Here is a 23,316-nt window from a genome sequence, read left to right as displayed (position 1 = left end):
GATTCACCTAATGAGTCCAATCAGCCCGTGTCCTGCATGAGAGCTTCAGGTTGTGCAATGGGGCTCCTCCGCCGCTCCTCCCCCTGCACACCCTCCAAATTGGTTCAGCAGGTACAGAGAACCCCCAGAACAGGGTGTGACAGGGAAGAAAAGGGGCTCATTCGACCTGGCAAGCTGAAGTGCTTGAGCTGATGGGACATTCATTACAGCACAATGTTGAATCCCTTGAATATTTTAGGAAAATGTGTATTTTTAATTTTACCTTGAGGAAAGAGATTTTTTGGGGGGTGCAGTAATAATCACCCTTTCTGAAGGCTTGAACCCTACCAAATTTCAGAAGCATGGCCACAGTAGTTCCTACAAAAACAGCTGTTGCAGTTGGGGGAATATAAAAAAAGAATCACTTAAGCTCACTTAGTATTTTGTGGGAAATTGGTCTGAAATTTTCAGACAAGAGAGTGGTGCCCCTGTGTAGCAAACTTGGCAAACTGCGCACGGGTCCACAGACTTTTTGCTATGCACCTTTAAAACTGATTTTGAGTTGAGGAGGGGGGTTATAATAAAAAAAGGGATTTGCTTTCTTGCATGTGCTTTTGTTTATATTTATTTATCCCACTCCCCAATCACTGTGATTCCATGGGAATTTTTTTCCTTTGATTGAAAACAAGATGTGTTAGTCACAAAAGAGGTTTTTTTGTCCCCACTCCGATGTTTCTTTTATGCACTGTGAGTTTTGCTTCTGCAAAGCTATACCCTTCATCCACCCCATCCTTGCATTTTCCTTATAGTTAGAGAATGAGCCCAAAATTTCCTGTGGTAAAGCACAATACTGTATGCACTTTATGCAGTCTTGTTGTTTTATGCCTGAGTCACAAAGTGCAATGAGATGTGCTGTGTGGTCTCCGATCTGCGCTGTCAGACCTCATGGGAGCTCTACTCCACTCTGACAAGGCACAGATCCCCTCCCCCTCTGCTCATGAGTTCATACAGAGCAGATTCAGACCCCTAAAAATACAGAAAAAAATAAAATATTATCTTGCCCTTCTTCAAGCAGACAAGACAAAGGTCAGATAATATTTGGCTTCCAATGAGCTAAAAAAAAAAGACATTTCTGATCAAGTCACTAGTCTTTTTGCCCGTTTTGCCCAATGGCATCTTCCCTTTGTATACAGTATGAATCCACTATATCACTTCAACTTTAGCATGAGATTCATATTCATACATTCTTATTCTGAAAATGTATAGAAAGTGACCTTTCATTTGAAAAATATATATATATATTCACAATATTTTAAAAAATCTATTTTTGCAATATTTCTTGCTTCCAGTTATTTTATACTTTGTCCTCGTATTTCTAATCTTCTCTTTGCTGCCATTGTTGTGATTCTTTTGAAAAGAGATGATAGGCATACAAGAGCACCTAACAAGTGATTTAGAGCCCACAAACAGAAACCAGCCTACAGATCCGAAAAATGTATCTTTCTCATTGTCAAATTTTAAAATGTGTTTCCATTCAAATTTCAATGGGAAGGGAAGATATACTGTAACAAAAAAAGGATTCAAACAGTAAGTGGGTGACAGCTGCTAATTAAAATTATTGCATGTCACAAAGCAACTGGAAATAAAGTGTGGACCCTAAAAGATAATGTTTTCAACAATTCTCCATTCTGATGGCCAGTATCTATTCCACCTATATAAGCAAAAGACAAATTTTATCAATAAGAAAAATATTTAGCTCCATAGATATTCCCATTTTCTGTGTTTGTTGTATAAAACAAGCATTGTCTAATCATCCAACTAGCTAAGCAAATCTGGCTACCGGGCCCAATTTCACAAAAAGGGCACTCTTTAAAAAAAAAACACTCTCACACACAAATATATAGAGGCTTGATAAATTACCAGTATCCCTGGTAATCCATTATAAGGATTCGCTCACACATAAATTTTACTTGTGGTATGATGATTTTCTAAACAAGCATTTTTTAACCTGATATAGCCATTTCTGGCACACTCCAATTGTGACCTACTGGTAGATCTCTGGGTAGATCACCCAGGACATCTAGGATTCCTGGCTCCCAATTATTTCACAATGTAACAACAAGATGTTATAGTGCTTAAATAAAGGAAGTAGGAGTAAGGATAATTATGATATTTACACACTCCCACAATAAACCGACATCATGTCACTCCAGGGAACATCAACATAGCAGCTTTCCGCCTATCATGACCTTAAGTTCACACTCCCTTTCTTCAGGGGATAAGGCTGGGGATTCAGATTGGGAGAGGAAAGGTCCCACAGGGCACCTGGCCAACCAGAATCACTTCTTTATTTGTTTATATCCTGCGTTTCTCCCTGTGCAGGACCCAAGACAGCTCACAGCTTGGGGTTAAACAGATACAACTAAAAACACACTCATGTCTGCAAGAAAACCCTGTGGTGCCAGTACCCCTCCAGCCCAAGTATGTGATGCTGTCCTCCTCTGACATTGAGTAAACAACTGCTAGAACAAGCTGCCACTCCCTTTATGTGAAGAGGCTCCTCTCAGTGATCTAGCTATTGAGACAAAGCTGCAGCTCCTATTTAAGGCTCAGCCTGAGGCCGACTCCTGCTGAAGCAACACTTGAGCTCCACTCTCATGAAGCCTCAACCTTCTCTGGAGCTGTCCAGGGTACCATTTCCTCACAACAGAACATTGACTGCTGCTGCCATGTGATAAATCCAAGCTGGGGAGCAAGTGTCAGTCCTGCTTAAGAACAAGTCCCCCACCCCCAATACTGGGCTGTCAGCAGCAGCTGCCTCCCCATAGTGGGTGCTGCCATTGGCCATGAGGGGGAAAGCTTATCTTGTACACACACGTTTCTTAATTGGGTGGGCATTTCAGGATACTTATCACTTACAGTGTGTGGGGTTTCCCTGCTCATTAAACTAAGGGAACATTTTGTTCCGGATGCAATGTGAGCCCAGTTCCTAGATAAGGTAAGATATCTTTATTGTCATTGTCCCCTTGCGGGAACAACGAAATTACTCGGTTGCTACATCCACTCAGACAAAGCATTCCGCATAATCCAAAATTACAAAACCTAGTTAAAAACAGTAAATATAATACAAAAGAACAAGTAAAATAAGATGACTTCAAAGTCCAGGCTTTCCATTTAAGGCCAAAATCGCTCTAGAGAAGAAACTGTCCCTGAGACGACTCGTTCTTGCCTGCATTGTTCTATATCTCCGTCCCGATGGCAGGAGCTCAAAGAAATGGTGACCAGGGTGCGTTGGATCTCTTGATATGTCTAGTGCTTTTCTATGGCACCTGGTGGTGTAGATTTGTTCTAAGGTGGAGAGTGAGCAGCCAATAATGCTTTCTGCTGTTTTAATAATTCTGCACAGCCCTGCTCTATCCTGAGAAGTACAGCTTCCGTACCACACACATAAACCGTACGTGAGCACACTCTGTATGGCACAGTGATAGAAGGCAAGCAGCAGCTTTTGTGGAAGATGGTTTTTCCTTAAAATTCTCAAAAAAAATACAGTCTCTGCTGCGCCTTCTTCACAAGCCCCCTTGTATTAACACTCCAGGACAGATCCTCCTGTAACTCAATTGCCTAGAAATCTAAATGTTGTTACCCTCTCCACACAAATTCCGTCAATCAAAAGTGGCTGGACCTTGTTCCTCTGTCTCCATGTCTCCATCACAGCATTAGTATAGCCTTTTGAGGTGGGAAATGTTAAGTGCCACCTGGAGCTGAGAAATCCAACCACTGTTGAAAAACATAGTGAGTTCAATAGAAAGCTGAAATGGGGAAGCAACAGAAAGTAATTTTGAGTAGTAGTAATTTTATCAGTTATCTGAAATTCCATTAATAAGTAATGAGAGCAGAGCTCCCCCCAAATTTTATTTATTTATTTATTTATTCATTCATTCATTCATAAAATTAAAACTCTGCCTTCAAATGATCCCCCAAGGCAATTTGCATTAGATTAATACAAAGAACTATTTAGTTTGTATGCTCGGTGGACTTATTTAGAAAAAAAATCCCATTGTACAACTCCCTGAACAGTTTACGAACAAGAATCAATGCATACCAACAGTAGAGAATATTACTAAAAGCAGCAGGGCAAGCTAAAACAGCAGCATTAAAAACAGATCTAATGTATAACAGAGCCATTGTTGTTTTTAATGCCATCCCCAGATGCCAAAAAAAGGAGATTTGGCATCCAACAAGCCTCTCTAGAGTACTACAACTGTGATGACCTTTTCTCCAGTCGTCTAGTATTTGGGCAGGTTCATGAGGAAATGGGCAGGTCCTTCTGATATAGTTACAATACCAAAGTATCCAGAAACTGGCTACATGCCTCCTTATATTGTCTGTGATCAAGGGGAAGGGGGAAACACCATGGACAAAAGGGTACATAACAGGTCCCTGCACTGCATCTAGGGTGAGATCTAACCACATTTCAAGATTCATTTTGAGATTTCTCCCTTTCCCCAATACACATGTGTGTCAGCAATTTGTTCCAATGGATTTAGCCTAGTTTGGATCAAAGCTTCCTCTACTTCATTTAACAGATTTACTTGGATGGAAGATCTCAAGGGAGAAATAATGTTAGTAAAAGGGGTTTTTCAGCCTCCAAGTATGTAGGTCATTGGACTTTAAAATAAATTAGAGAATAGTTTATCTATTAAACAAGCCCCACAGTACATATTTTATGAAGCTGGACTTAATTGCAGGTTAATGTACAACACACCACTCACTATATAAGGATTAAATACTAGCCTATCATTTAGGGATTAATAAATTCTATTAGCTAGTTTACTGAAAGGGTTTTTTTAAAAAAAATGAATAAATATGTATTTTGAAGGTAAAATTTAGTACTTAATATATACTTGATAGAGATATAAGTAGGGTGAGTTTGCAAATTAGCCTTTGCTCCTTACTTTTCATCCTTCTCTCTAGATATGATTGTTAATTCCCATGGCTCCAGTGGCCATATTTATTCCCCAACCCATATTTCTATCACAATTCCTCTCATCCCGTTTAATACTGCATCTGCAAACATCATATTCTAACAGCCTATCAAGGTCTCAAACTGAATATGTCATATATGGAGTTCTCTGCTACTCTGCCAGATATACTGTTAACTCAAGTTCCCATCTTCTAGGCACGCTACCCACATTGAAACAAATATCAGCTGTTTAGGTTATCATTCTTTTGGCTCTTTTTTCTCTCTTCTCTTTGTAAACCACTTTGAGGGGCTCTTTCCACCCCTCACCCCCAGCCAAGTGGTATATAAATTTTATGAAATAAATAAACTGGCTTAAGAAGTAGAGCTCTGAACAAGCTTTTGGCTGCACACAAAGCACCTTTGAGCAAGTGAACAAACTAGGAAGGCTGCATTAACTATTGTTCCTTGCTTTTAAAAATTATGTTGAATAGCTTCAGAACAAGCCAAGATATGAAGCCAACTTCAAAGCATGGCTTCATATTCTGACTTGTTCTGAAGCCATTCACCATAGTTATTGGGAAGATTTCCCGATTTTTCATTTTCACAAAGGGAGGATCAAAGTGGCTGATGAGAAATGATCATCTGAACCTAGCCCACTGTGAGCAAATTTGTTAGTGGCAGCCATCTGAAAGCTTTTATCTGGAAATAACAATGATTGAAACTGGGGCCTTGCATATATAATACACATGCTCATTAACTAAATTTAGAAAGTCATTGCCCTTCCAGCTCATGTAAACTCTCAAATAAAGGTCAACCCCTGCACCTCAGATTATTTCATGAGATAAATACAGAGGGAATAAGAACCCAAACAATAAGGAAGAGAAACAGCACTCAAGTAAGTGGACCAAAGTTATACCTGAAATAAGATTCAAAAATGTTGAGCTGTCACTGAACACTTAATGTTAATGCGCTGGTGGAGTATTTAATAGTTACAGAGTTCAGTCACGTAGCAAGAAGAGTGATACCCACTTTAAATATTATAGATCAGCACAGTGCATACATACTTTCTTGGGGAAATTGTAGCAATGCTTATTTTACCACTCTTCTGAATATTTGACATTTCACTGTTTCACTAATTCCAATTCTACACTCCACATACTATCTAGTGAAATTTGCCTGGTGTCCTTCGGGAGGCAGGATGGGATATAAAATGAATACAGTACTGTAAATAAATAAATTTCACCCAGAAGCTTTTGACCCTGGGAATAGCTTTTGTTTGTTTCACTGTAGGCTTGGGTACTATCATTACAAATTTAACAAATTTGCTAAAATATAGTGTTTTATTCATTAACACTAGTAGAAAAACTACAAAGCCAATATTACGGTTGACCTCTTCCTCAAGTTCAAAATATGTTACTGTGTCAATACTGTCTATGTTTATTATACTGAGCATACATATACATATACATATACAAACAAAACAGGTTAGAGTCCCAGAGGGATGAAATCCTTTTCCAAATTAAAAGCAGCATTTTAAAAAGGAAATACTCATGCATTCCACTATAATTTTTATTTGATATCCTCAAGGCTAACCTTAAAAATTCAGTCATTTTGATTCAAAGTGAATGTTTCTGCTGGCTGTAGCCATCTTATAAATTTAATAGCAGAAAGGAAGTAATAAAAGTATGCTGCGAACGTTAATTAGTTCCCACATAACATGGCATTTTCAGCATGGTAGTGCCAAAAAAATCATTAATCCACTAGAACAGACAACTGGTCTGTACTGTGTGTGGAGCAGACCTCCAGGAGATTCTTAAAAAGTAGACAGTATTGCCATCTTTGCTACTACTCCTGGCCTACACTTGCAATGCTCTAAGGTGCAAGGATGGAGCTGAGATATGCTGTTCTATATGACTGCCTGGAACTGCAGCCATTTTTATGCATACACACAAATATAGACATAAATGTTGGACACACACACAATTTATTCAGGGATAAAGTATTTTGGAATAAGATTGCTATTTCACCATGAAATAACAGCATTTATATAGTGCACTGCAAGGCTGGGACATGTTTCATGTACATGCCTTAGAAGTATATATTATTACATCAGAAGTAACCAAATCACATCATCCCTGACCACTGGTCATGCTAGCTGGAGTCTAATGGGAGTTGTAGTTCAACATCATCATCTTGGCTGACTCCACTGTCACCTGCCATTCCCACACCCCACTTTTAACTCACTGGTTTTCATGGTGTTGGGCCACCACTGTCTTTCTTTCCCTCAGAAGTACAGTGGTACCTCGCTTAACAAACGCCCCGTAAGACAAAATTTTCGCTTAAAGAAAGGATTTTTCTAGCAGAGGTTGCCTTGCTAGACAAATTCGTTTTACGAAAAATTCGTCTAGCGAATCGCGGTTTCCAATAGGAATGCATTGAAATTCAATTAATGCGTTCCTATGGGCAATTTTTTTAAAAAAAATATTCAATGCATTCCTATGGGATTCGCTAGACAAATTTTTCGTTATAAGAATAGACCCGTGGAACGAATTAAATTCGTCTAGTGAGGCACCACTGTACTGGCAAACAGCAACAGCCTCTCTAGATAGGCTTCTTCCCATCTCAATGCTGCACCCTCTCCAGCCACATTTACTTTATTGGCCAAGGTAAGGCCAGGCATGTCCAAAGTCCGTTTCAGGCGTCTAATCCGGCCTGCCGATCAGTTTAATCCGGCCCCTGTGGCAGTTTATTTCCTGGGGTAAAATCCTAAAAAAAAACCTCAACAACTTCAACCTAAAAAAAGCTCGGTTGGCCCTTTGGACGGCCCTCACGGCCCTTCACTTCAAAAAATCTGGCTCTCTTTCAAAAAAGTTTGTACAGCACTGCAATGGGACGTGGCCCACAGAGAAGAGGCAATAAATATTGTTCTCATAAACAAAGCAACAGGAAGTGCGGAAAATGAAGTTTTTTCGAGCACTACACTACGGAAGCATTCATGTTTAAGAAAGTGGCAGGCAGCTTACATGATGTGGTGCTACTACCACTGACAACAACTTTTTGCCACCTTTGGGCAATGTGTGAACACAGAACCATGGATCAGTCAATGAAAAAAAATTATGAGCAGCAAATTGTTGGCAGGGCGACCTTGGGAGGTTAGAAAAAACTTTGTGTAGGTGGGGGGCACAGATCTGCCCCATAGGTTAGCCATCCCTAATATACATGCTTACACTTCCCTGTCTGCCACTTTTATTCTGGATTGACCCGAAGATCTCCAAATAAACAAATAGCTCCAGACACATTTCATCTCTCACAGGCATACAAAGAAGCCCATGGTAAGGAGGAGCATAATGATCTGGAATGGAGAAATAGTAGGCAGCAGAAAGAGTTGTGCCTCCCTTCCTCTTCAGTTCTCTATTGCAAATTGCCACCTCACAAAACTGTCACTTTTAAACACACATATGCATGTCACATATAGTTCAACCCTAAAATTCTGTGATTTCCTCCTCCGTGATTTTTTTTTTTTACCTTTTGTTTTCTTTAGCAGACTAGGTAGGTTGGGTATGAGCAGAAGAAGGGCACATGAAAACAGGCTTTTTAATTGTTTTCCCTGCTCCCCACCATAGCTGCCAAGTTTTCCCTTTTCTCGCGAGGAAGCCTATTCAGCATAAGGGAAAATCCCTTAAAAAAAGGGATAACTTGGCAGCTATGCTCCCCACTCCGAGCTCCAAATCACCTCCCTCAAATTGCCGAGTGGAAATATATGGGAACGATGCATCTTTAAAAAGCAGTTTGGGAAGGACATTTTTCAGCTGAAATGGGCCAGAGGGGAAAGGATCAAGCAGTTTCACTTCGTCCACCCTTTATTTACTCATACCCTGGCCATAATATTCTATAACAGCATGTTTACTTGAAAGTGAAGTACTGTACTGAAAAATTAACGTATCTCAAAACATCTAACAATTTAAAAGAGTAAGCAGGCAAGCAAACTATTGCAGCCTGAGGAGGTATTGGTTGAAGATCAGGACTGTCCTTGAGTTCTTGTTGTCTGTACTAAGAACCAAACAGACAAGGACAGAAGTACACAGATAGATTCTTTTGGGATAACTGCCATGCTGGAGAGAAAGGATGTAGGAAATCTGGAGGTTCTCTTCCTACACTCCCATAATCATCTAGATCAGGCTTTAAGTAAACATTCAAGAACCTAGCCTCGTGATACTGACACAAATGCTCCACAAATACACTGTGCAAAAGAATAAAAGATCATTTCCCCCCACTTCTTTCTCTCCCCCCCGCAACCTCACAAGGCCAATGACAGCAGTGTCTCACCCCAAATGTAACTGACCTGTAGAAAGGACTCTATGAATTGAAATTAGAGATGTTAAATATACCCTTGTATTCCATGAAAACCTTTCAATAAAAAAATGATAATTTTGAAAGCCTATGTGTAACAACTGTTGTAAGGGAACACATTATTTCCTAGATGAGCTTCTTATAATGACATGCAACCAATCCTTGTTAAAATGTAACCATGTCCCAATTTTGGACTGGAATAAGAAAATGAAATAAAAATGTGATACCTGGGTGCGATTGAAAGCCACTCTTGCAAAGACAGCTTGGGATACACTGGCCCTCTTCAACTCATCCCTGACTTGCTGGTAGATATCTGGAGAGACTTCCACTGATGAATTTGTTGGCTCTGGTTTGACTGTTCTAGGGATGGGCGGATGGTTTAGAAACTGTTGGTTAATAGCCTGCGGGTGTTGATGAGCCAATAGCCGGCTTACTGCAATCTGCTGGTTTATCAAGTGGGCCATTGCTATCTGTTGCCTGACAAGTTGTGGACTGAGTTGAGGTGTAAGAAGACCAGGGCTCATGATTGGCTGCAAAGTTGGCACTTGGTTTCTGATCGGAGTGCTGTGGTGAATTTGACCGTGAGGAGACTGTTCATTTGTTTTGCCCAAGGTTGCCAGCTGGTTGATATTTGGTAAGTGCATGGGACGCTGGCCAAGAACACAATATTCTGAGAGGTTGTCTCTTTCAACTCGTTCCACTGTTCAAAAAAATAAAATAACATAATTATGTCATAAGTTGAGTGGAACACATAGGAACACAACCAGCAATTCCAACCAGTTTAATGCCAAATCAGCTAATGACACAATATTCTATGCTGAAATAAAATTAGTAATGTCTACCTCCATAACTTTTGCATGCAGTAAACACTATAGGAAAAGGATATAAGCAACAAAATATTGAATTCCATAACTAGAGTCACTGCTCCAGTTTGTTTGTGCTATATTCCTGCAAGATTGGGACACAGCTAGGAAAGACACACACACCAGGAAAAATCACATGCAGTGCCCCAGAGTGCAATGTGCACCCTCAAGCCCTGTTTTCAGGAAGAGGGGGAGGGATGGACATCTCTAGCTGCATGGTGCAGAGGCAATCAGAATCACACAATATGACTTCCATGCATATTTGCATGGGCATATACATCCGGTCACATGCAGTCATCCCCATACATGTCTGTTAGATTAGCTATGCATAGCAGCATCACATGGGAAGGAAAAGTATGGCAATCTTCTGCTCTCCTATCTTCCCACTTCTTGCTGTTGCTTTATTATTTCTTCAACTAGCCTAACACTCCTCAATAAACTCTTGAAGCAATTCATAGTATTAGAACAATTTACAACACAAAATATGAATAAAATCAATACACCAATAAAAATCAGACCACTTCAAATATTCAGTAGTATCTTCTTCATGGGGGAAATGATTTTTTAGCTAGATCATTCTATCTCCCATGCAGAAATATATGAGTAGTTCCGTATTCTATAATACACAGATGAATCCAACTACACAGCACAGAGTTAGGCAACTCAAAGTGAAATGTGGAACGTACACCCTGTCGTCTCAGTACTTTAGATAAAACATTTTAAGTAAGAATTCAAAAGTGCAAGTCGTTCTCGCATCTTAATCCCTGCTAATGTGTAACATCCGAATTAGCTCTAAGAAACTTTCAAGCCCTCTACTGAATTATAGCCAGATTTGACAGGGTACTTGTGAACAGTGAGGTATTTTCTTTAGAGGGTTATTTTGTTTCATTTTTTTAGTTCTATCAAAACTACTATAAAATTAAACACCTGATATTTTGTTTTATTTCAAAAAAGTATATGGAGAGCAAAATTATGCCTGCATTGATACAGTTGTAAAATCAAGAAAAGTTTGCCCCAATGTAAAGATTGGCCTTCTTTACTAATTAGTATTTAAGAATCTTAAAAATAGAGACCTAAATCTGTTAATTAATGCAGCCAAATATATTTCAAAGTTTGCAAAACTGAAAATACATTTCTTGGTTGATGCTATTCTTGCCAAGTTTCCACACAGACCCAGTTTTTGAGCCAAGTTATATACCCCTATAAAAATAACGTTTTGAAATGGAAATGTTGCTAGGCCATTAACCTTTTCATTGCCAACTCTTAAAGCAATACCGGTAGTGCACACATTATCCGGCTAGTATTCAGTACTATACATTTCCCTCATTATCAGGGCCATTTTTTGCACCCCCACACCAGAAACACACTTCCAGCCTTTTAAAGCTTTCCCCAATGCATGGAAAATGTCGTTACCAATAGGTTTTCCAACCTGTTGGCAGACTATGTCACTTTCTAATAGCCCAGATCATATTCTACATTGTTACAATGGCATATATGTATTTAAACCTGTGGACTTCGGACAGTCAACCCACCAAGGTTTAACAGAGCCATACTAAACAGGAAGTGAGATTGCCACATCTGCAATTGAATGTTTTATCAAAGAAATACTTATCCACTGATCAACCACATAAAAGGTGGCCACATAGCAGCATTTATAAAGCTGTAAGTTTCACATAACATAGGTATAGAAAAAGGCAATACCTTAGGGTTCTGTCCAGGTTATAGGTTTTGAACCCATGTGTTTGGCCACTGGTATAATGGGTTTACGAGGTCACAATACCACTACCAGCCTCAAGGAGGCAGTTTTGCTGCAGTCTGGGGTATGCTGCTACACAAACTACATAATTACTAGGCTCTACTTCACAGAATTACTCTATAGCCTGGGAGGTGCGTTTCATGTGGTAACTTATTTAAAAACTGTGATTATCTTAATTACTTATTTCTTTTCATCACAACCCACTTAACCCAATTATGAGCAAGGGGGTAATTTCAAAATCTTTGATATTTGAGAAGCAGCTGCAAAAATGTTAGCAGATATATCAAGGAACCTATGCCCAATTCTGCAGGCAATACTTGGGCACATTACTTTTAGGAAATACATTTTCAAGGTTGAATAATACATTCAGATACATGTGCAAAACTACTGAAAAGTTGAGGGCAGTCGAACAGTCAAAGATCAGCAGAGAGACTGAGTCAGAGAGACAGATTATACAGGGTGAGTCTTTTAGCCCCGTGGAACATGTGTACTCTGTATTCACGGGGCTCTTTTAAAGGACTCACCCTGTATTTCCTTTAACAGATTTAGAGAGCTATGCACAGTGTGAAGAAGTACTTTCTTTTGTCTCTCCTGAATCGTCCAACATTCAGCTTCCTTGGGTGCCCACAGGTATGAGAGAGAGAGAGAGAGAGCCAGACAGACAGACAGACAGACAGACAGACAGACAGACACACACAGAGAGAGTGTGTGTCTTCACTTTCTCCACACATCTGAAACAGCTTGGGTTGGCCTCTCCTTTATTATATGCTTACTCCAAAATTGACCATGGACTTCTGATTTATAAACTTAAGATATGTCTTTGTAATGTCTCTGAGGCATGCTAAAGTATCTCCCCTGTACTGGAGAGGTACAGAAAATATTCATATTAATATTAATTTGTTCAGGCTGGTTTAACAATTGCACTTTACATATTTAGCCATTTAACTGCCTATCAAAACTGTCCAGGGCACTGTGTACGGGGGGCGGAATGCTGTCTCGTTATTTACACAGGAAAAGACTGATTAACACGTGTCTAAAAGGTGATCGTGCACACACAAACATGAACCAAATCTGGAAGGGACCCAAAAACGCCACTCAACATGTCATGAAAAGGGTGTGACAGGGGCATAGTGGCGCATAACTGGGTGGTGAACGCTTATATGCACTCCACCGACACACACAGGAACTGGAAAAGGAACCTCCGCAAGAATGGTCATCAACTGTATTTTGAAATTGAGCAGCATACAGCTAAATAAAAGAGTACTCTTTCTAAACTGCACCCATCCTATTTTGTCATGGAGATCAGTCATAAATGGTGAATTACATTAGAAGGCAGAAAAAGAACAAGGGTATCTATCACACTATTTCCAAAGCTGTTGTTTATGCCGACTGTTGACTTAAGGTTTATTTACAAGTGAGGCTTCAATTGGCTTCTTTTTTTCATCTGAACAGAAAAGCATACATGAGGAAGGTTATACAAATTCTCATAATTACATGGCACACATAGCCCAAAAGGAATTCAATGACTGTTGTTAGCATAATACTATTATAGGTACAATAATAGTAACAATAAGAACAACACCAACAACCACAAGCTCATCTTGCAGACTCACAATCTAAAAGGTAAAAATACGACAGAGAGGAAAGGAAGAAAGGTAAAAAAGGAAAGAGGCTTACAACTGAAAGTGGCAAGATTGTGTACATTCAATTTCTCCTGTGCATCTTGCACAGCAAGTAATTCCAAACACACAAAAACCCATGGCTTTTTCATAGACAACTGTACCCAAGCTTCTTTTTAGAACTTTACATGAAGATGCAGATGCAGCTAATCAAACTCCAAAAATCAAATATACATGGCGTAAAGACACATAGCCATGAGCTGTGTGAAAACCTTAAAATATTTCAAGCCTAAATAGTTCTGCTGCATTTGTAATGGGTTTCACAAACTATACAGCGAGCATGTTTATTTCAAGTTCTCTTTGCATAAAGCTTTTACATCTGTTGCTAATGATATCAAATTATTGATTGTTCGGTTTCTTATATTTGTTTAAATGTTAAGTATATGTTCTGCAACCTAATGCTTTTCTTCTTTCAGAGAGTTTTTAAATTTTTTGCTGTGCATTAGTCATATTTACTTTGATCTTCCAGTATGTATAATTATTTTACTGTTTGTTTATTTCGATGGAGTGGGAGGGGGAAAGGTTGACCAAAGAGATCTATATGTGGCAACTTGTAACAGAATCACATAGCTTATGTTTAGGAAATCATGGTTTTGATTAAGAAGGAACCAGTTAGTTCCCACTGCTTTATTAAAAGAGACATTAGTACATAAATAAGAAACACATTTCACACAGCAGATCATGTTCAACTGCAATGCCAATAAAATAATTTTGAAACCCTCTTCTACTTCCCATTTACAATAGTAAATTAGAATTGCTTTTTTGCTGCCTCAACTGGATTGACCCTGAAAACTTGGTAATCTTGTTGACCAGATTCAAAATCCCTAGGCCCCCTTTTTTAAATTTCAAGGAATGTGTTGAGATTGAAGTTTATAAACAATCACTAATCTCACACATGAAATAAATTCTTATTTCTAAACATTTGGTTATGAAGGGGAAATTAAAATCATAAGAAATTGAGAAATGTGAAATTTTTTAAATGCCAAAATCATCCTTTGAGATGGTTTTAGATGACCATAATAAAGTTCTGTATTTGTCTATTTTTCATGTACACTATACCTGTGATTTTTTATTGTTGTTTTACCTCCCACGTTTAGCTGATGCATCAACACCACTTGAGCCATTTTAGAGCAGCTTTTGTTTATTTCACACATACCTTCACCTTCCCTTCCTCCTCAAGCATACACATACAGACACACACTTCTGAGCAACTATAAACAGGCTGAATCTCTTGAACAGCGCACACACACAATTATCCAGAAAATTATTCGGGCTTACATCCTTGACCTTTTGAATGAAATCAAGGTCTCATTCTGCTTTCACTGCACTCAACAATTTAACTGTACACTTACTAACTAAAAAGAAAGAGAGAGAGAGAGATAGTGCTTTAAAAAACTGAATGCTAAGAAAGTGGAAGCCCACTTAGTGGTTGTAGTGGAAAGTCTGAGAATTCCATATGGGAAGGCTTTCCAGCATGATTGAAGATGCTGTTACACAACAGTCCAATGGAATGGGAAAACCATCCCCTTTTCTCTTATAAGAGAAAGAGATTCACTAAACGGCCTTGAAGCTGTGCAGTTCCTTTGATTCTTTTTTAGTTAATTGCATATATATATTCAAGTATTCTTTTTTTTTACCTTGAGACAAAACATTTAAAGAATTTGTTCAAATTCATACACTGTCTGCTTAAACCAAAGAAAGTCTTTGTATCTTAAAAATATTGATAATATTGTATACAAACCCACCTTTGGGTCACTTCATCATTTCACAATAAATTTCAAGCATTTGAAACCTGTTCAGAAGTATGGCAATGAATGGTAGCTATAATTTTTTTACCTTTAATCTTCTTGTACTTTTTATACCATCTCCCAAATTCCTGGCACTTGGTTGCTGACACATTGGCATAGTATGTGCTATTTACAATGGATGATATCATACTCTGGAAGCAGAGAGAGAAAGAAAAAGTGTTTCCACAAAGAAAACAATCAAAATCCTTTCAAAAGAAAATGATATATAAGTGCAGACTCAACCCATCAAATCTTAATTCTTAAACTGAACGGCACTCCATAAACCCTACTTCATAGCTCTCAAAATTGGCTTTATCTTCTATTTTGTATCACTAGATGTAATTACCTTCATTATTAATTATGGGGGAAAGATCCCGTATGACTTAAGACTTATGTCTCCAGTTTAGATCCACTTGTCACTTTAATTTATACTGGGTATTATAAAAAGAATCCTCTTACTAAAAGCATAACTAGAAGCACTGTCACAATAGGGAATACAAAGGGTAAGATGAGTTGTGATTTAGGAACCGGATCCTAAAGGTAAGATTAGTGCTCCAGCATGCATAATCCAAATAATGCTTTTCAGATGTTTCTCTTCTGCTTCCAACTGCAACAAAGACCACACAGCCAAGAATCTGGGAACATTCGTGCTACTTGCTACAGAACAACAGTTAGGCAAATAAGTTAAATTAATATAATTTATAGAAACGTGCCATTAATCCTTGTATGAAAATCCACACAGGAGACAAATTACAGTGCTACTGTGAATAGATGAAACTAAAAATAGTAGAATATCAAACAAGCATATGGATTTGAAACAAAGGGTACTTTTGGACCACTTGAAACTGACACTAGGTGCTAGATCTTTTTACCATTTCAGTACACACCACTAGTTTGCATCTGATCGCACAGAACAGAGGGTGATAAACAGGCTCTGCTCTTCTGTTGCTCTTCTGCTTTTATGGAGTATATTTTTATTCATTTTATTTATTTCAGAACATATTATATCTTCCAATCATCAAAATTCTACCCAGCTCACATAAAAAACACAATTTATTACCATTTCCCCTAAATATATAAAATGTATTGAAATGCTATGGCACAATCCCTAAAATGATAACGTGGTATTATTATTATTAATTATTATTATTATTTTATTTATACCCCACCCATCTGGCTGGGTTTCCCCCGCCACTCTGGGCGGCTTCCAACAGATACCAAAGTACATTAAAATATCACAGATTAAAAACTTCCATAAACAGGGCTGCCTTTAGGTGTTTTCTAAATGTCAGGTAGTTGTTTATCTCATTGACCTCCGATGGAAGGGCGTTCCACAGGGCGGACGCCACTACCAAGAAGGCCCTCTGCCTGGTTCCCTGTAGCTTTGCTTCTCGCAGTGAGGGAACCGCCAGAAGGCCCTCGGCGCTGGATCTCAGTGTCCGGGCTGAACAATGGGGGTGGAGACGCTCCTTCAGGTATATAAGACCGAGGCTGTTTAGGGCTTTAAAGGTCAGCACCAACACTTTGAATTGTGCTCAGAAACGTACTGGGAGCCAATGTAGGCGGTCTCAGCGGCCGCTCCCAGTCACCAGTCTAGCTGCCGCATTCTGGATTAATTGCAGTTTCCGGGTCACCTTCAAAGGTAGCCCCATGTAGAGCACATTGCAGTAGTCCAAGCAGGAGATAACTAGAGTATGCACCACTCTGGTGAGACAGTCTGCGGGCAGGTAGGGTCTCAGCCTGCGTACCAGGTGGAGCTGGTAGACAGCCACCCTGGACACAGAATTAACCTGTGTTAATAGCTGTCTATAGATTCTGAGTGATCAGGAAATGTTGGTCTTAAACCATGAGGGGTAGTTTTGGAAAAATTAGATTTGCTTGTGTTTGTTGTTGTTTAGTCGTTTAGTCGTGTCCGACTCTTCGTAGCCCCATGGACCATAGCACGCCAGGCACTCCTGTCTTGCACTGCGTCCCGCAGTTTGGTCAGACTCATGTTCGTAGCTTCGAGAACACTGTCCAACCATCTCGTCCTCTGTCGTCCCCTTCTCCTTGTGCCCTCAATCTTTCCCAACATCAGGGTATTTTCCGAGGATTCTTCTCTTCTCATGAGGTGGCCAAAGTATTGGAGCCTCAGCTTCACGATCTGTCCTTCCAGGGAGCACTCAGGGCTGATTTCCTTAAGAATGGATAGGTTTGATCTTCTTGCAGTCCATGGGACTCTCAAGAGTCTCCTCCAGCACCATAATTCAAAAGCATCAATTCTTCGGCGATCAGCCTTCTTTATGGTCCAGCTCTCACTTCCATACATCACTACTGGGAAAACCATAGCTTTAACTATACGGACCTTTGTCGGCAAGGTGATGTCTCTGCTTTTTTTGCTTGTGTTATTTTGTGTCTTTTCAACGTAATTGATTTCACTTCTTAACACAACACAATGGGTTCTTCATATATCTACCATGGACCTACCTCACTCCTTATGAACTGTTCCTAATTTCCAAAGTCAAGATTCTGGCATAATTGTGATTTACAGTACAAAAGTAAGCACCATATTCAAAAGGATCTACCTCACTCCTTATTAATTGTTCCTAATTTCCAAAGTCTAGATTCTGGCATAATTGTGCTTTACAGTACAAAAGTAAGAACCATATTCAAAAGGATTATCAAAGCAAGAAATCCAATATATTCAACATTACGATTCTCAGTCCTATGGATCTGTAGTTCCCCCCCCCCCAATGAAGATAAATAGATCTGGGAAAAACAGCTTGGGAAAGTGGGGTATTTAAACTCAAGGTTCCAATCCAGATCACCCTCACCCCAGGGAGGGTGTTCCAGTAAAATATCCAGTTTGAAATTTTCGGACTAGCCACAACAGCACCCTCAGAAAGTTTTTGGCCTCTCAGAGAGTGTCAGTATGTGAGCAGATGTTAATTCACTACTTTAAATGTAGCAGTTGTCTCTGAAATTTTTGATTCGGCTCAGCTGCAAACACTTTCCCCTGCTTACCCTCTAATCTTCATAAAGGCATCTTTAGCACTGCCACCACCAACTCCACCTCCCAGGCAGCACTTCCACAGCCACAGAATGGGGACCAGCCCTGCTAATCTCTTCTCCAGCTCTTAAAATGAAACCTTTCTTAGCATGGACATATTCCCAACATTCAGACAACATGGTTAGTCATAGGCACACACTTAGGTTTATCTAGCAGGTCATCTAGTGTAACGCACACACAAAGAGAGGTGGTGCTTCTATGTATGGGAGTGGGAGTGAAGAACAAAAAAGGCATAGACAATGAATGATGAGGGGAAGTTGTCTTATGTCTGCTGTCCTTACAATGTGCTGTGCATAAGTTTCCACAAGGCAGGCAAGGATTAGGACAGCAGGTTATAACCCCACCCCCAGACAACTAAGGAAAAGAGGCTCTTTATGGAAAACATAAGTTTTTATTAAGTTAAATATTCTGCACAACAGGCCAGCACAATGCATGCCCTGACTAAGGGAAATACGGGCCACCAGCTACACATGGCAGCCCACAGGAACATGATAAACCTGTATTTGCACTTGCTGTGACTACAAACCTCAGGATGGAGATGGGGTAATCTAAGGCCACACCTGTGCTATACATTTAAAGCAGCATCATAGCTTCCCCCAGAGACTGCTGCGAAGTGTAGCTTGTAAGGGTGCTGAGTTTTAGGAAACCCCTATTCACCTCAGAGAGATACAGTTCCCAGAGTTCCCTGGCAAGAGGGTTAAACCACTCTAGTACCATTTGAGGACAGAATCTTAGTATCATTTGTATACTTAGCAGAGCTGAAATTAAATAGCTGTAACTTGTTTACAACAGTATTTAGAGGCCCATAGTTATTGTTATTATTTACAGAGAAGCCTTGATAAGCTTCTAGGACAAGTAATAAGGAGAGCCAACGTGTGCAGTTGCTGTGATAGCAGAACTTGAAAAACATGCACACAAAAACACAATATATTAAGACTAGTGAATTTAGCTTGATATTTTAAAAGAAATAAGATAAGATTACACAAGAGAGAAGAGATGCCACTCAGTGGCCTGTTTGACCACAAATCCATGTAGATACAAAGCTGTAGACAGGTTCAAGCTTCTTCTATTAGAGGATTTTGGGAGAACTCTACACTGGAACTGAAATGCCAGAGAAGTAGCAGGTCTAAGTGTTCAAGCTCAGGAGTTCAGATAGTAACTTGTGAATACTACGGTTCAGTCGAGCTGATCACATGTGAACTAGATGAAGCCTGTAGCTACACTGACAAATCACAATTCTACATTAAGTGAACACTCAGGGAACTGTGATTTGTTTCAACCAGTTATTTAAAAGAAGTTGTGTCATATTGTGGTCTGACATTGTAAAGAGTTACCTTTAGTTAGAGAAAACGATGTTTATACAAGAACGTAACATAAAACTGTAGCTTGTTCTAAAGTGAAAGCAGAAGCTTTACCCCCATCCTCTCACACATAAGATATAGATAAGTAGAACTGGAAAAACTCACTGTGGCTTTTTCACTGCCATTCTAAATCATGGTTATATTATCTGAATCAAGGCTGTGGATGTTTTATCTCCCTCACAAAGTGGAGTATCTTTTGAAAAATGATTTCTCTGAATGATGAAAGTTGGGGTTCTGCCATTATCATCTAAGAAATGTTCACACCTGAAGCAAAAGTTAGAAAAAGAACACCCTACTCCCTTTAGACATGCTACTTTGTGGTGATATTAAATGAAGATTTGAGGGAGAAAAGTGATGTCTCCTCTCAATAATTGCTTTGTTTCACATTATCTCGTGGGAAGGCTAGCCCTAGGTTCCAGAGATCACAGGTATGACATCTGACTATTAATTAACTGAATCAGTATTTATCAGTAAGCTGCTTCAAAGCTCTTAGCCAGTCCCACACATTACATAATTTCCAAGCCACTACCTACTATAATAGTGGTAAATTTGTAATATACAGCCTGATCTTAGTGTCAACAAGGCACAAAGTTTACTTTGTATACATATCTACAAATATATGAGTAGCTGTTTTATTTTATCATGCAAATGCAGATGTGGGTGGTGGCAACTGAATGTTTTCCATCCCCACTTCTTTCTGGTCCATCACCATAGGCATCACAGCCTCGCTCATTTACCAGGATGGGCAAAATATGAGTTTGGCTGATGAACCACAAGAAATTAAGGCACACACCCCTATTGCTGTAAAACTATATCTACTGTACATACACACCTTCCCCTTTATACATGAACAAGGCAGTCATTGGAGCTAAAAATTAGCCATTACATCTAGCTGAATCCTCAGTCAGAGTTCCTTAGAACAAAAGCTGCAAGCTTTATTTACCGTGTTTCTCATATTATAAGACATGTCTTATATTTATTTTTTCCTCAAAAAAACACACTATGGCTTATTTTCAAGGGATGTCTTATTTTTTTCCTCCTCCTCCTGCCGTGGCCGGCATTGCTGCTGCGCCTATCACTATGTCTTATTTTCGGAGTATGGCTTATATTCCTTGAATGCTTAAAAATCCTGCTATGGCTTATTTTATGGGTATGTCTTAAAATATGAGAAACAGGGTATTTTTTAATTGTTTAAAATGTAGTTAGGTATTTATACCCTGCTCTTCAAAAGAATTAACTCTTTGGAGGAAAGCAAACCATGTGAACAAGTTTGAAGTAATTTACACAGTTTTTAGTAAGCAGGACACGGCTGGATAATACAATTCCATCCTTGGTTAAGGTGATTTCCTGTGGCTCTATTAACAGCCTAAAACTAAGAACAGCCAAGCTACAGATACAAAATACATCTAATGGAGAGGGTTTATTAAAAAAAGCAAACCAAGAGTTCACTTTTTTTTCCCTTTAATGGTAATCTGAATCCCCATCTGAACTGGAAGTAAAGCTCATGCACTAGAACAAGAGATAGAAAACTGTCACCAGTGGGAAAGGGACTCCCTGTGCTGCCTCCTTTCACTTCTCTACAGAGGAATACTTGATGCATTGTGAGCACATTAATAAACAGCAGCATTTACTCTGCAGTTTCACTCCTAGGAGACAGCTCTGTAATTTGCTGCTGTCAATAATATATTAATCACAAGGGGTTTGTAATGACATTTCACATTTGGCACAATATTTTCTTAAAACTGATTTGGGAGAAGGGATTGTGTTAGAGGCAGAGTCAAATGATGGCAACAGACAGCTTATCAAAAACATCCCAATTTTTGCACTACATGAGTCACAACAAAGAAGTGGGAAGGGGAAACTAACATTGTAAAACAAAAAGAGTGCCTTCATCAGGGCCATTGTTACAAACTGTATATAAATCCTTCACAGTGTATGCTTAGTTCCACAGGATGGGACAGGGCTAATCTGCACTACTGTACTTGTTAAAAGGCGAAAGATTTATATGATCTGAAGAGAAACCAGAGTAAAATAAGTATAGATAAATATATAATATGTTTTAAAAGTTAGGAAATAGAAATTGCTAAAGTTGAAATACAGTGAAGCGCAGTATGGGGGGATATGAGGAAGTCACCCCAAAATGATTAGAAAGGATGGAAAATTGTGAAACGTATATTTTCTTTTATATGTTCTTGTTTTTGTTTGTAATGTTGTGTTTTCTTTTTGTGTGTGTGTTATTTGTTGTTTATATATTTGTTTTCATAAAAGCAATAAAAACATTTGAAGAAAAAAAATAATCTACACTACTTTACTTGTTTACTCTATTTTGTGCTGAATTGATACAATATGCAGCTGATCTACCTTGTCTTTAGTGATAACATCTGGGAACTGTGTTTCATTCTGCATTGTTAAAGAATTCAGATTCAACTGTGAACAAAAAGGTGATTCTCATAAACACAACACTGAATTCTACTTCAGAGGCGCTAAGTGGATCGTGTCATACCTTGTATCGTGACTCAGGGCCCTGGCCCTTAATCCTCATGGATACTGAGGACATGTTGGACCAGGAAATAATTTGTCCTCAGAACAGTCATACCCTCAGAACTTAATTCGTTCTGGAGGTCCGTTCTTAACCTGAAACTGTTCTTAACCTAAGGTACCACTTTAGCTAATCAGGCCTCCCGCTGCCACCGCACGATTTCTGTTCTCATCCTGAAGTAAAGTTCTTAACCCGAGGTACTATTTCTGGGGTAGTGGAGTCTGTAACCTGAAGCGTCTGTAACCTGAATCATCTGTAACCCAAGGTACCACTGTAGACTAGATCTGCTTATCAGGAGTGGAGCTTAGCTGCTCAGAGGAACCACGGTCCTATTTGAGGTTCAGTCGGGGTTTGCTATACACAGAAGCCACATTCAACCCTGCTTTGTCTAACTTCCAGCCTGGGCTCTACTCAATTATCTAGTGTGCTACCCACCCTACTTGTTTGCCTTGCGAACTTTGACCTTCGGATTTGCCTGATCTTACCTGTTAGAATGTAGCCTTTGCTTGACCCAACTTTGTTTCCAAGATTAGTCCTAGTAGGACAAGGCTAATGAGCTGGAGAAGCCAATCTGGTGCTCCTTCCAGTGCATTTGTACCCTACTGCCTTTCCCTTTCCCTCCCCCCTTGGCAGCCGCAAAATCACAAAAGCCTCTATTTTACTAATCCTGTCTACAACTATTGCCACATATACATTGTTTACAATCCAAACTGGAATGTTTTTAATCTTGGTGAATCAGTGCATAGTGTATGAGAGACAATATATTTGTGATTTGATTTTAATTTATAAACACTGACAATGCTAACTTACACATTTTATTTGAAGTTTTATATCGCATATCTTAGACCATAATGTCGATATCAAAGATAACTAGGCACATGCTGGCTGCTTGGGATGAGGTTAAGAACACAACAAGCAGGAAGAAAGGTTAAAGGCAAAACAGGCAACACATGCTTCAAATCCAAACATGGGATGGAGTCCAAATAACAG

General features: G+C 39.2%; 1 protein-coding gene across 2 annotated transcripts in view; it reads right to left on the bottom strand.

Moving 5' to 3' along the window:
* SATB2 (SATB homeobox 2) overlaps window positions 1-23,316 on the bottom strand; it is a 114,656-nt gene that overhangs the window by 45,556 nt on the left and 45,784 nt on the right. For both annotated transcript variants that reach the window (XM_088676668.1, XM_035136780.3), the window contains exons 6-7: window positions 15,427-15,529; window positions 9,520-9,992 (exon numbers count right to left, since the gene is read on the bottom strand). In XM_088676668.1, the coding sequence (XP_088532794.1) occupies window positions 9,520-9,992; window positions 15,427-15,529 (576 nt within the window). The remainder of the gene's footprint in view (window positions 1-9,519; window positions 9,993-15,426; window positions 15,530-23,316) is intronic.

The sequence above is a fragment of the Zootoca vivipara genome, chromosome 1 (assembly GCF_965207765.1).
Source record: "Zootoca vivipara chromosome 1, rZooViv2.hap1.1, whole genome shotgun sequence".
Lineage (NCBI taxonomy): Eukaryota > Metazoa > Chordata > Lepidosauria > Squamata > Lacertidae > Zootoca > Zootoca vivipara.
Note: the sequence above shows the minus strand (reverse complement) of the source record. Positions and strands in the feature narration are given on the sequence as shown.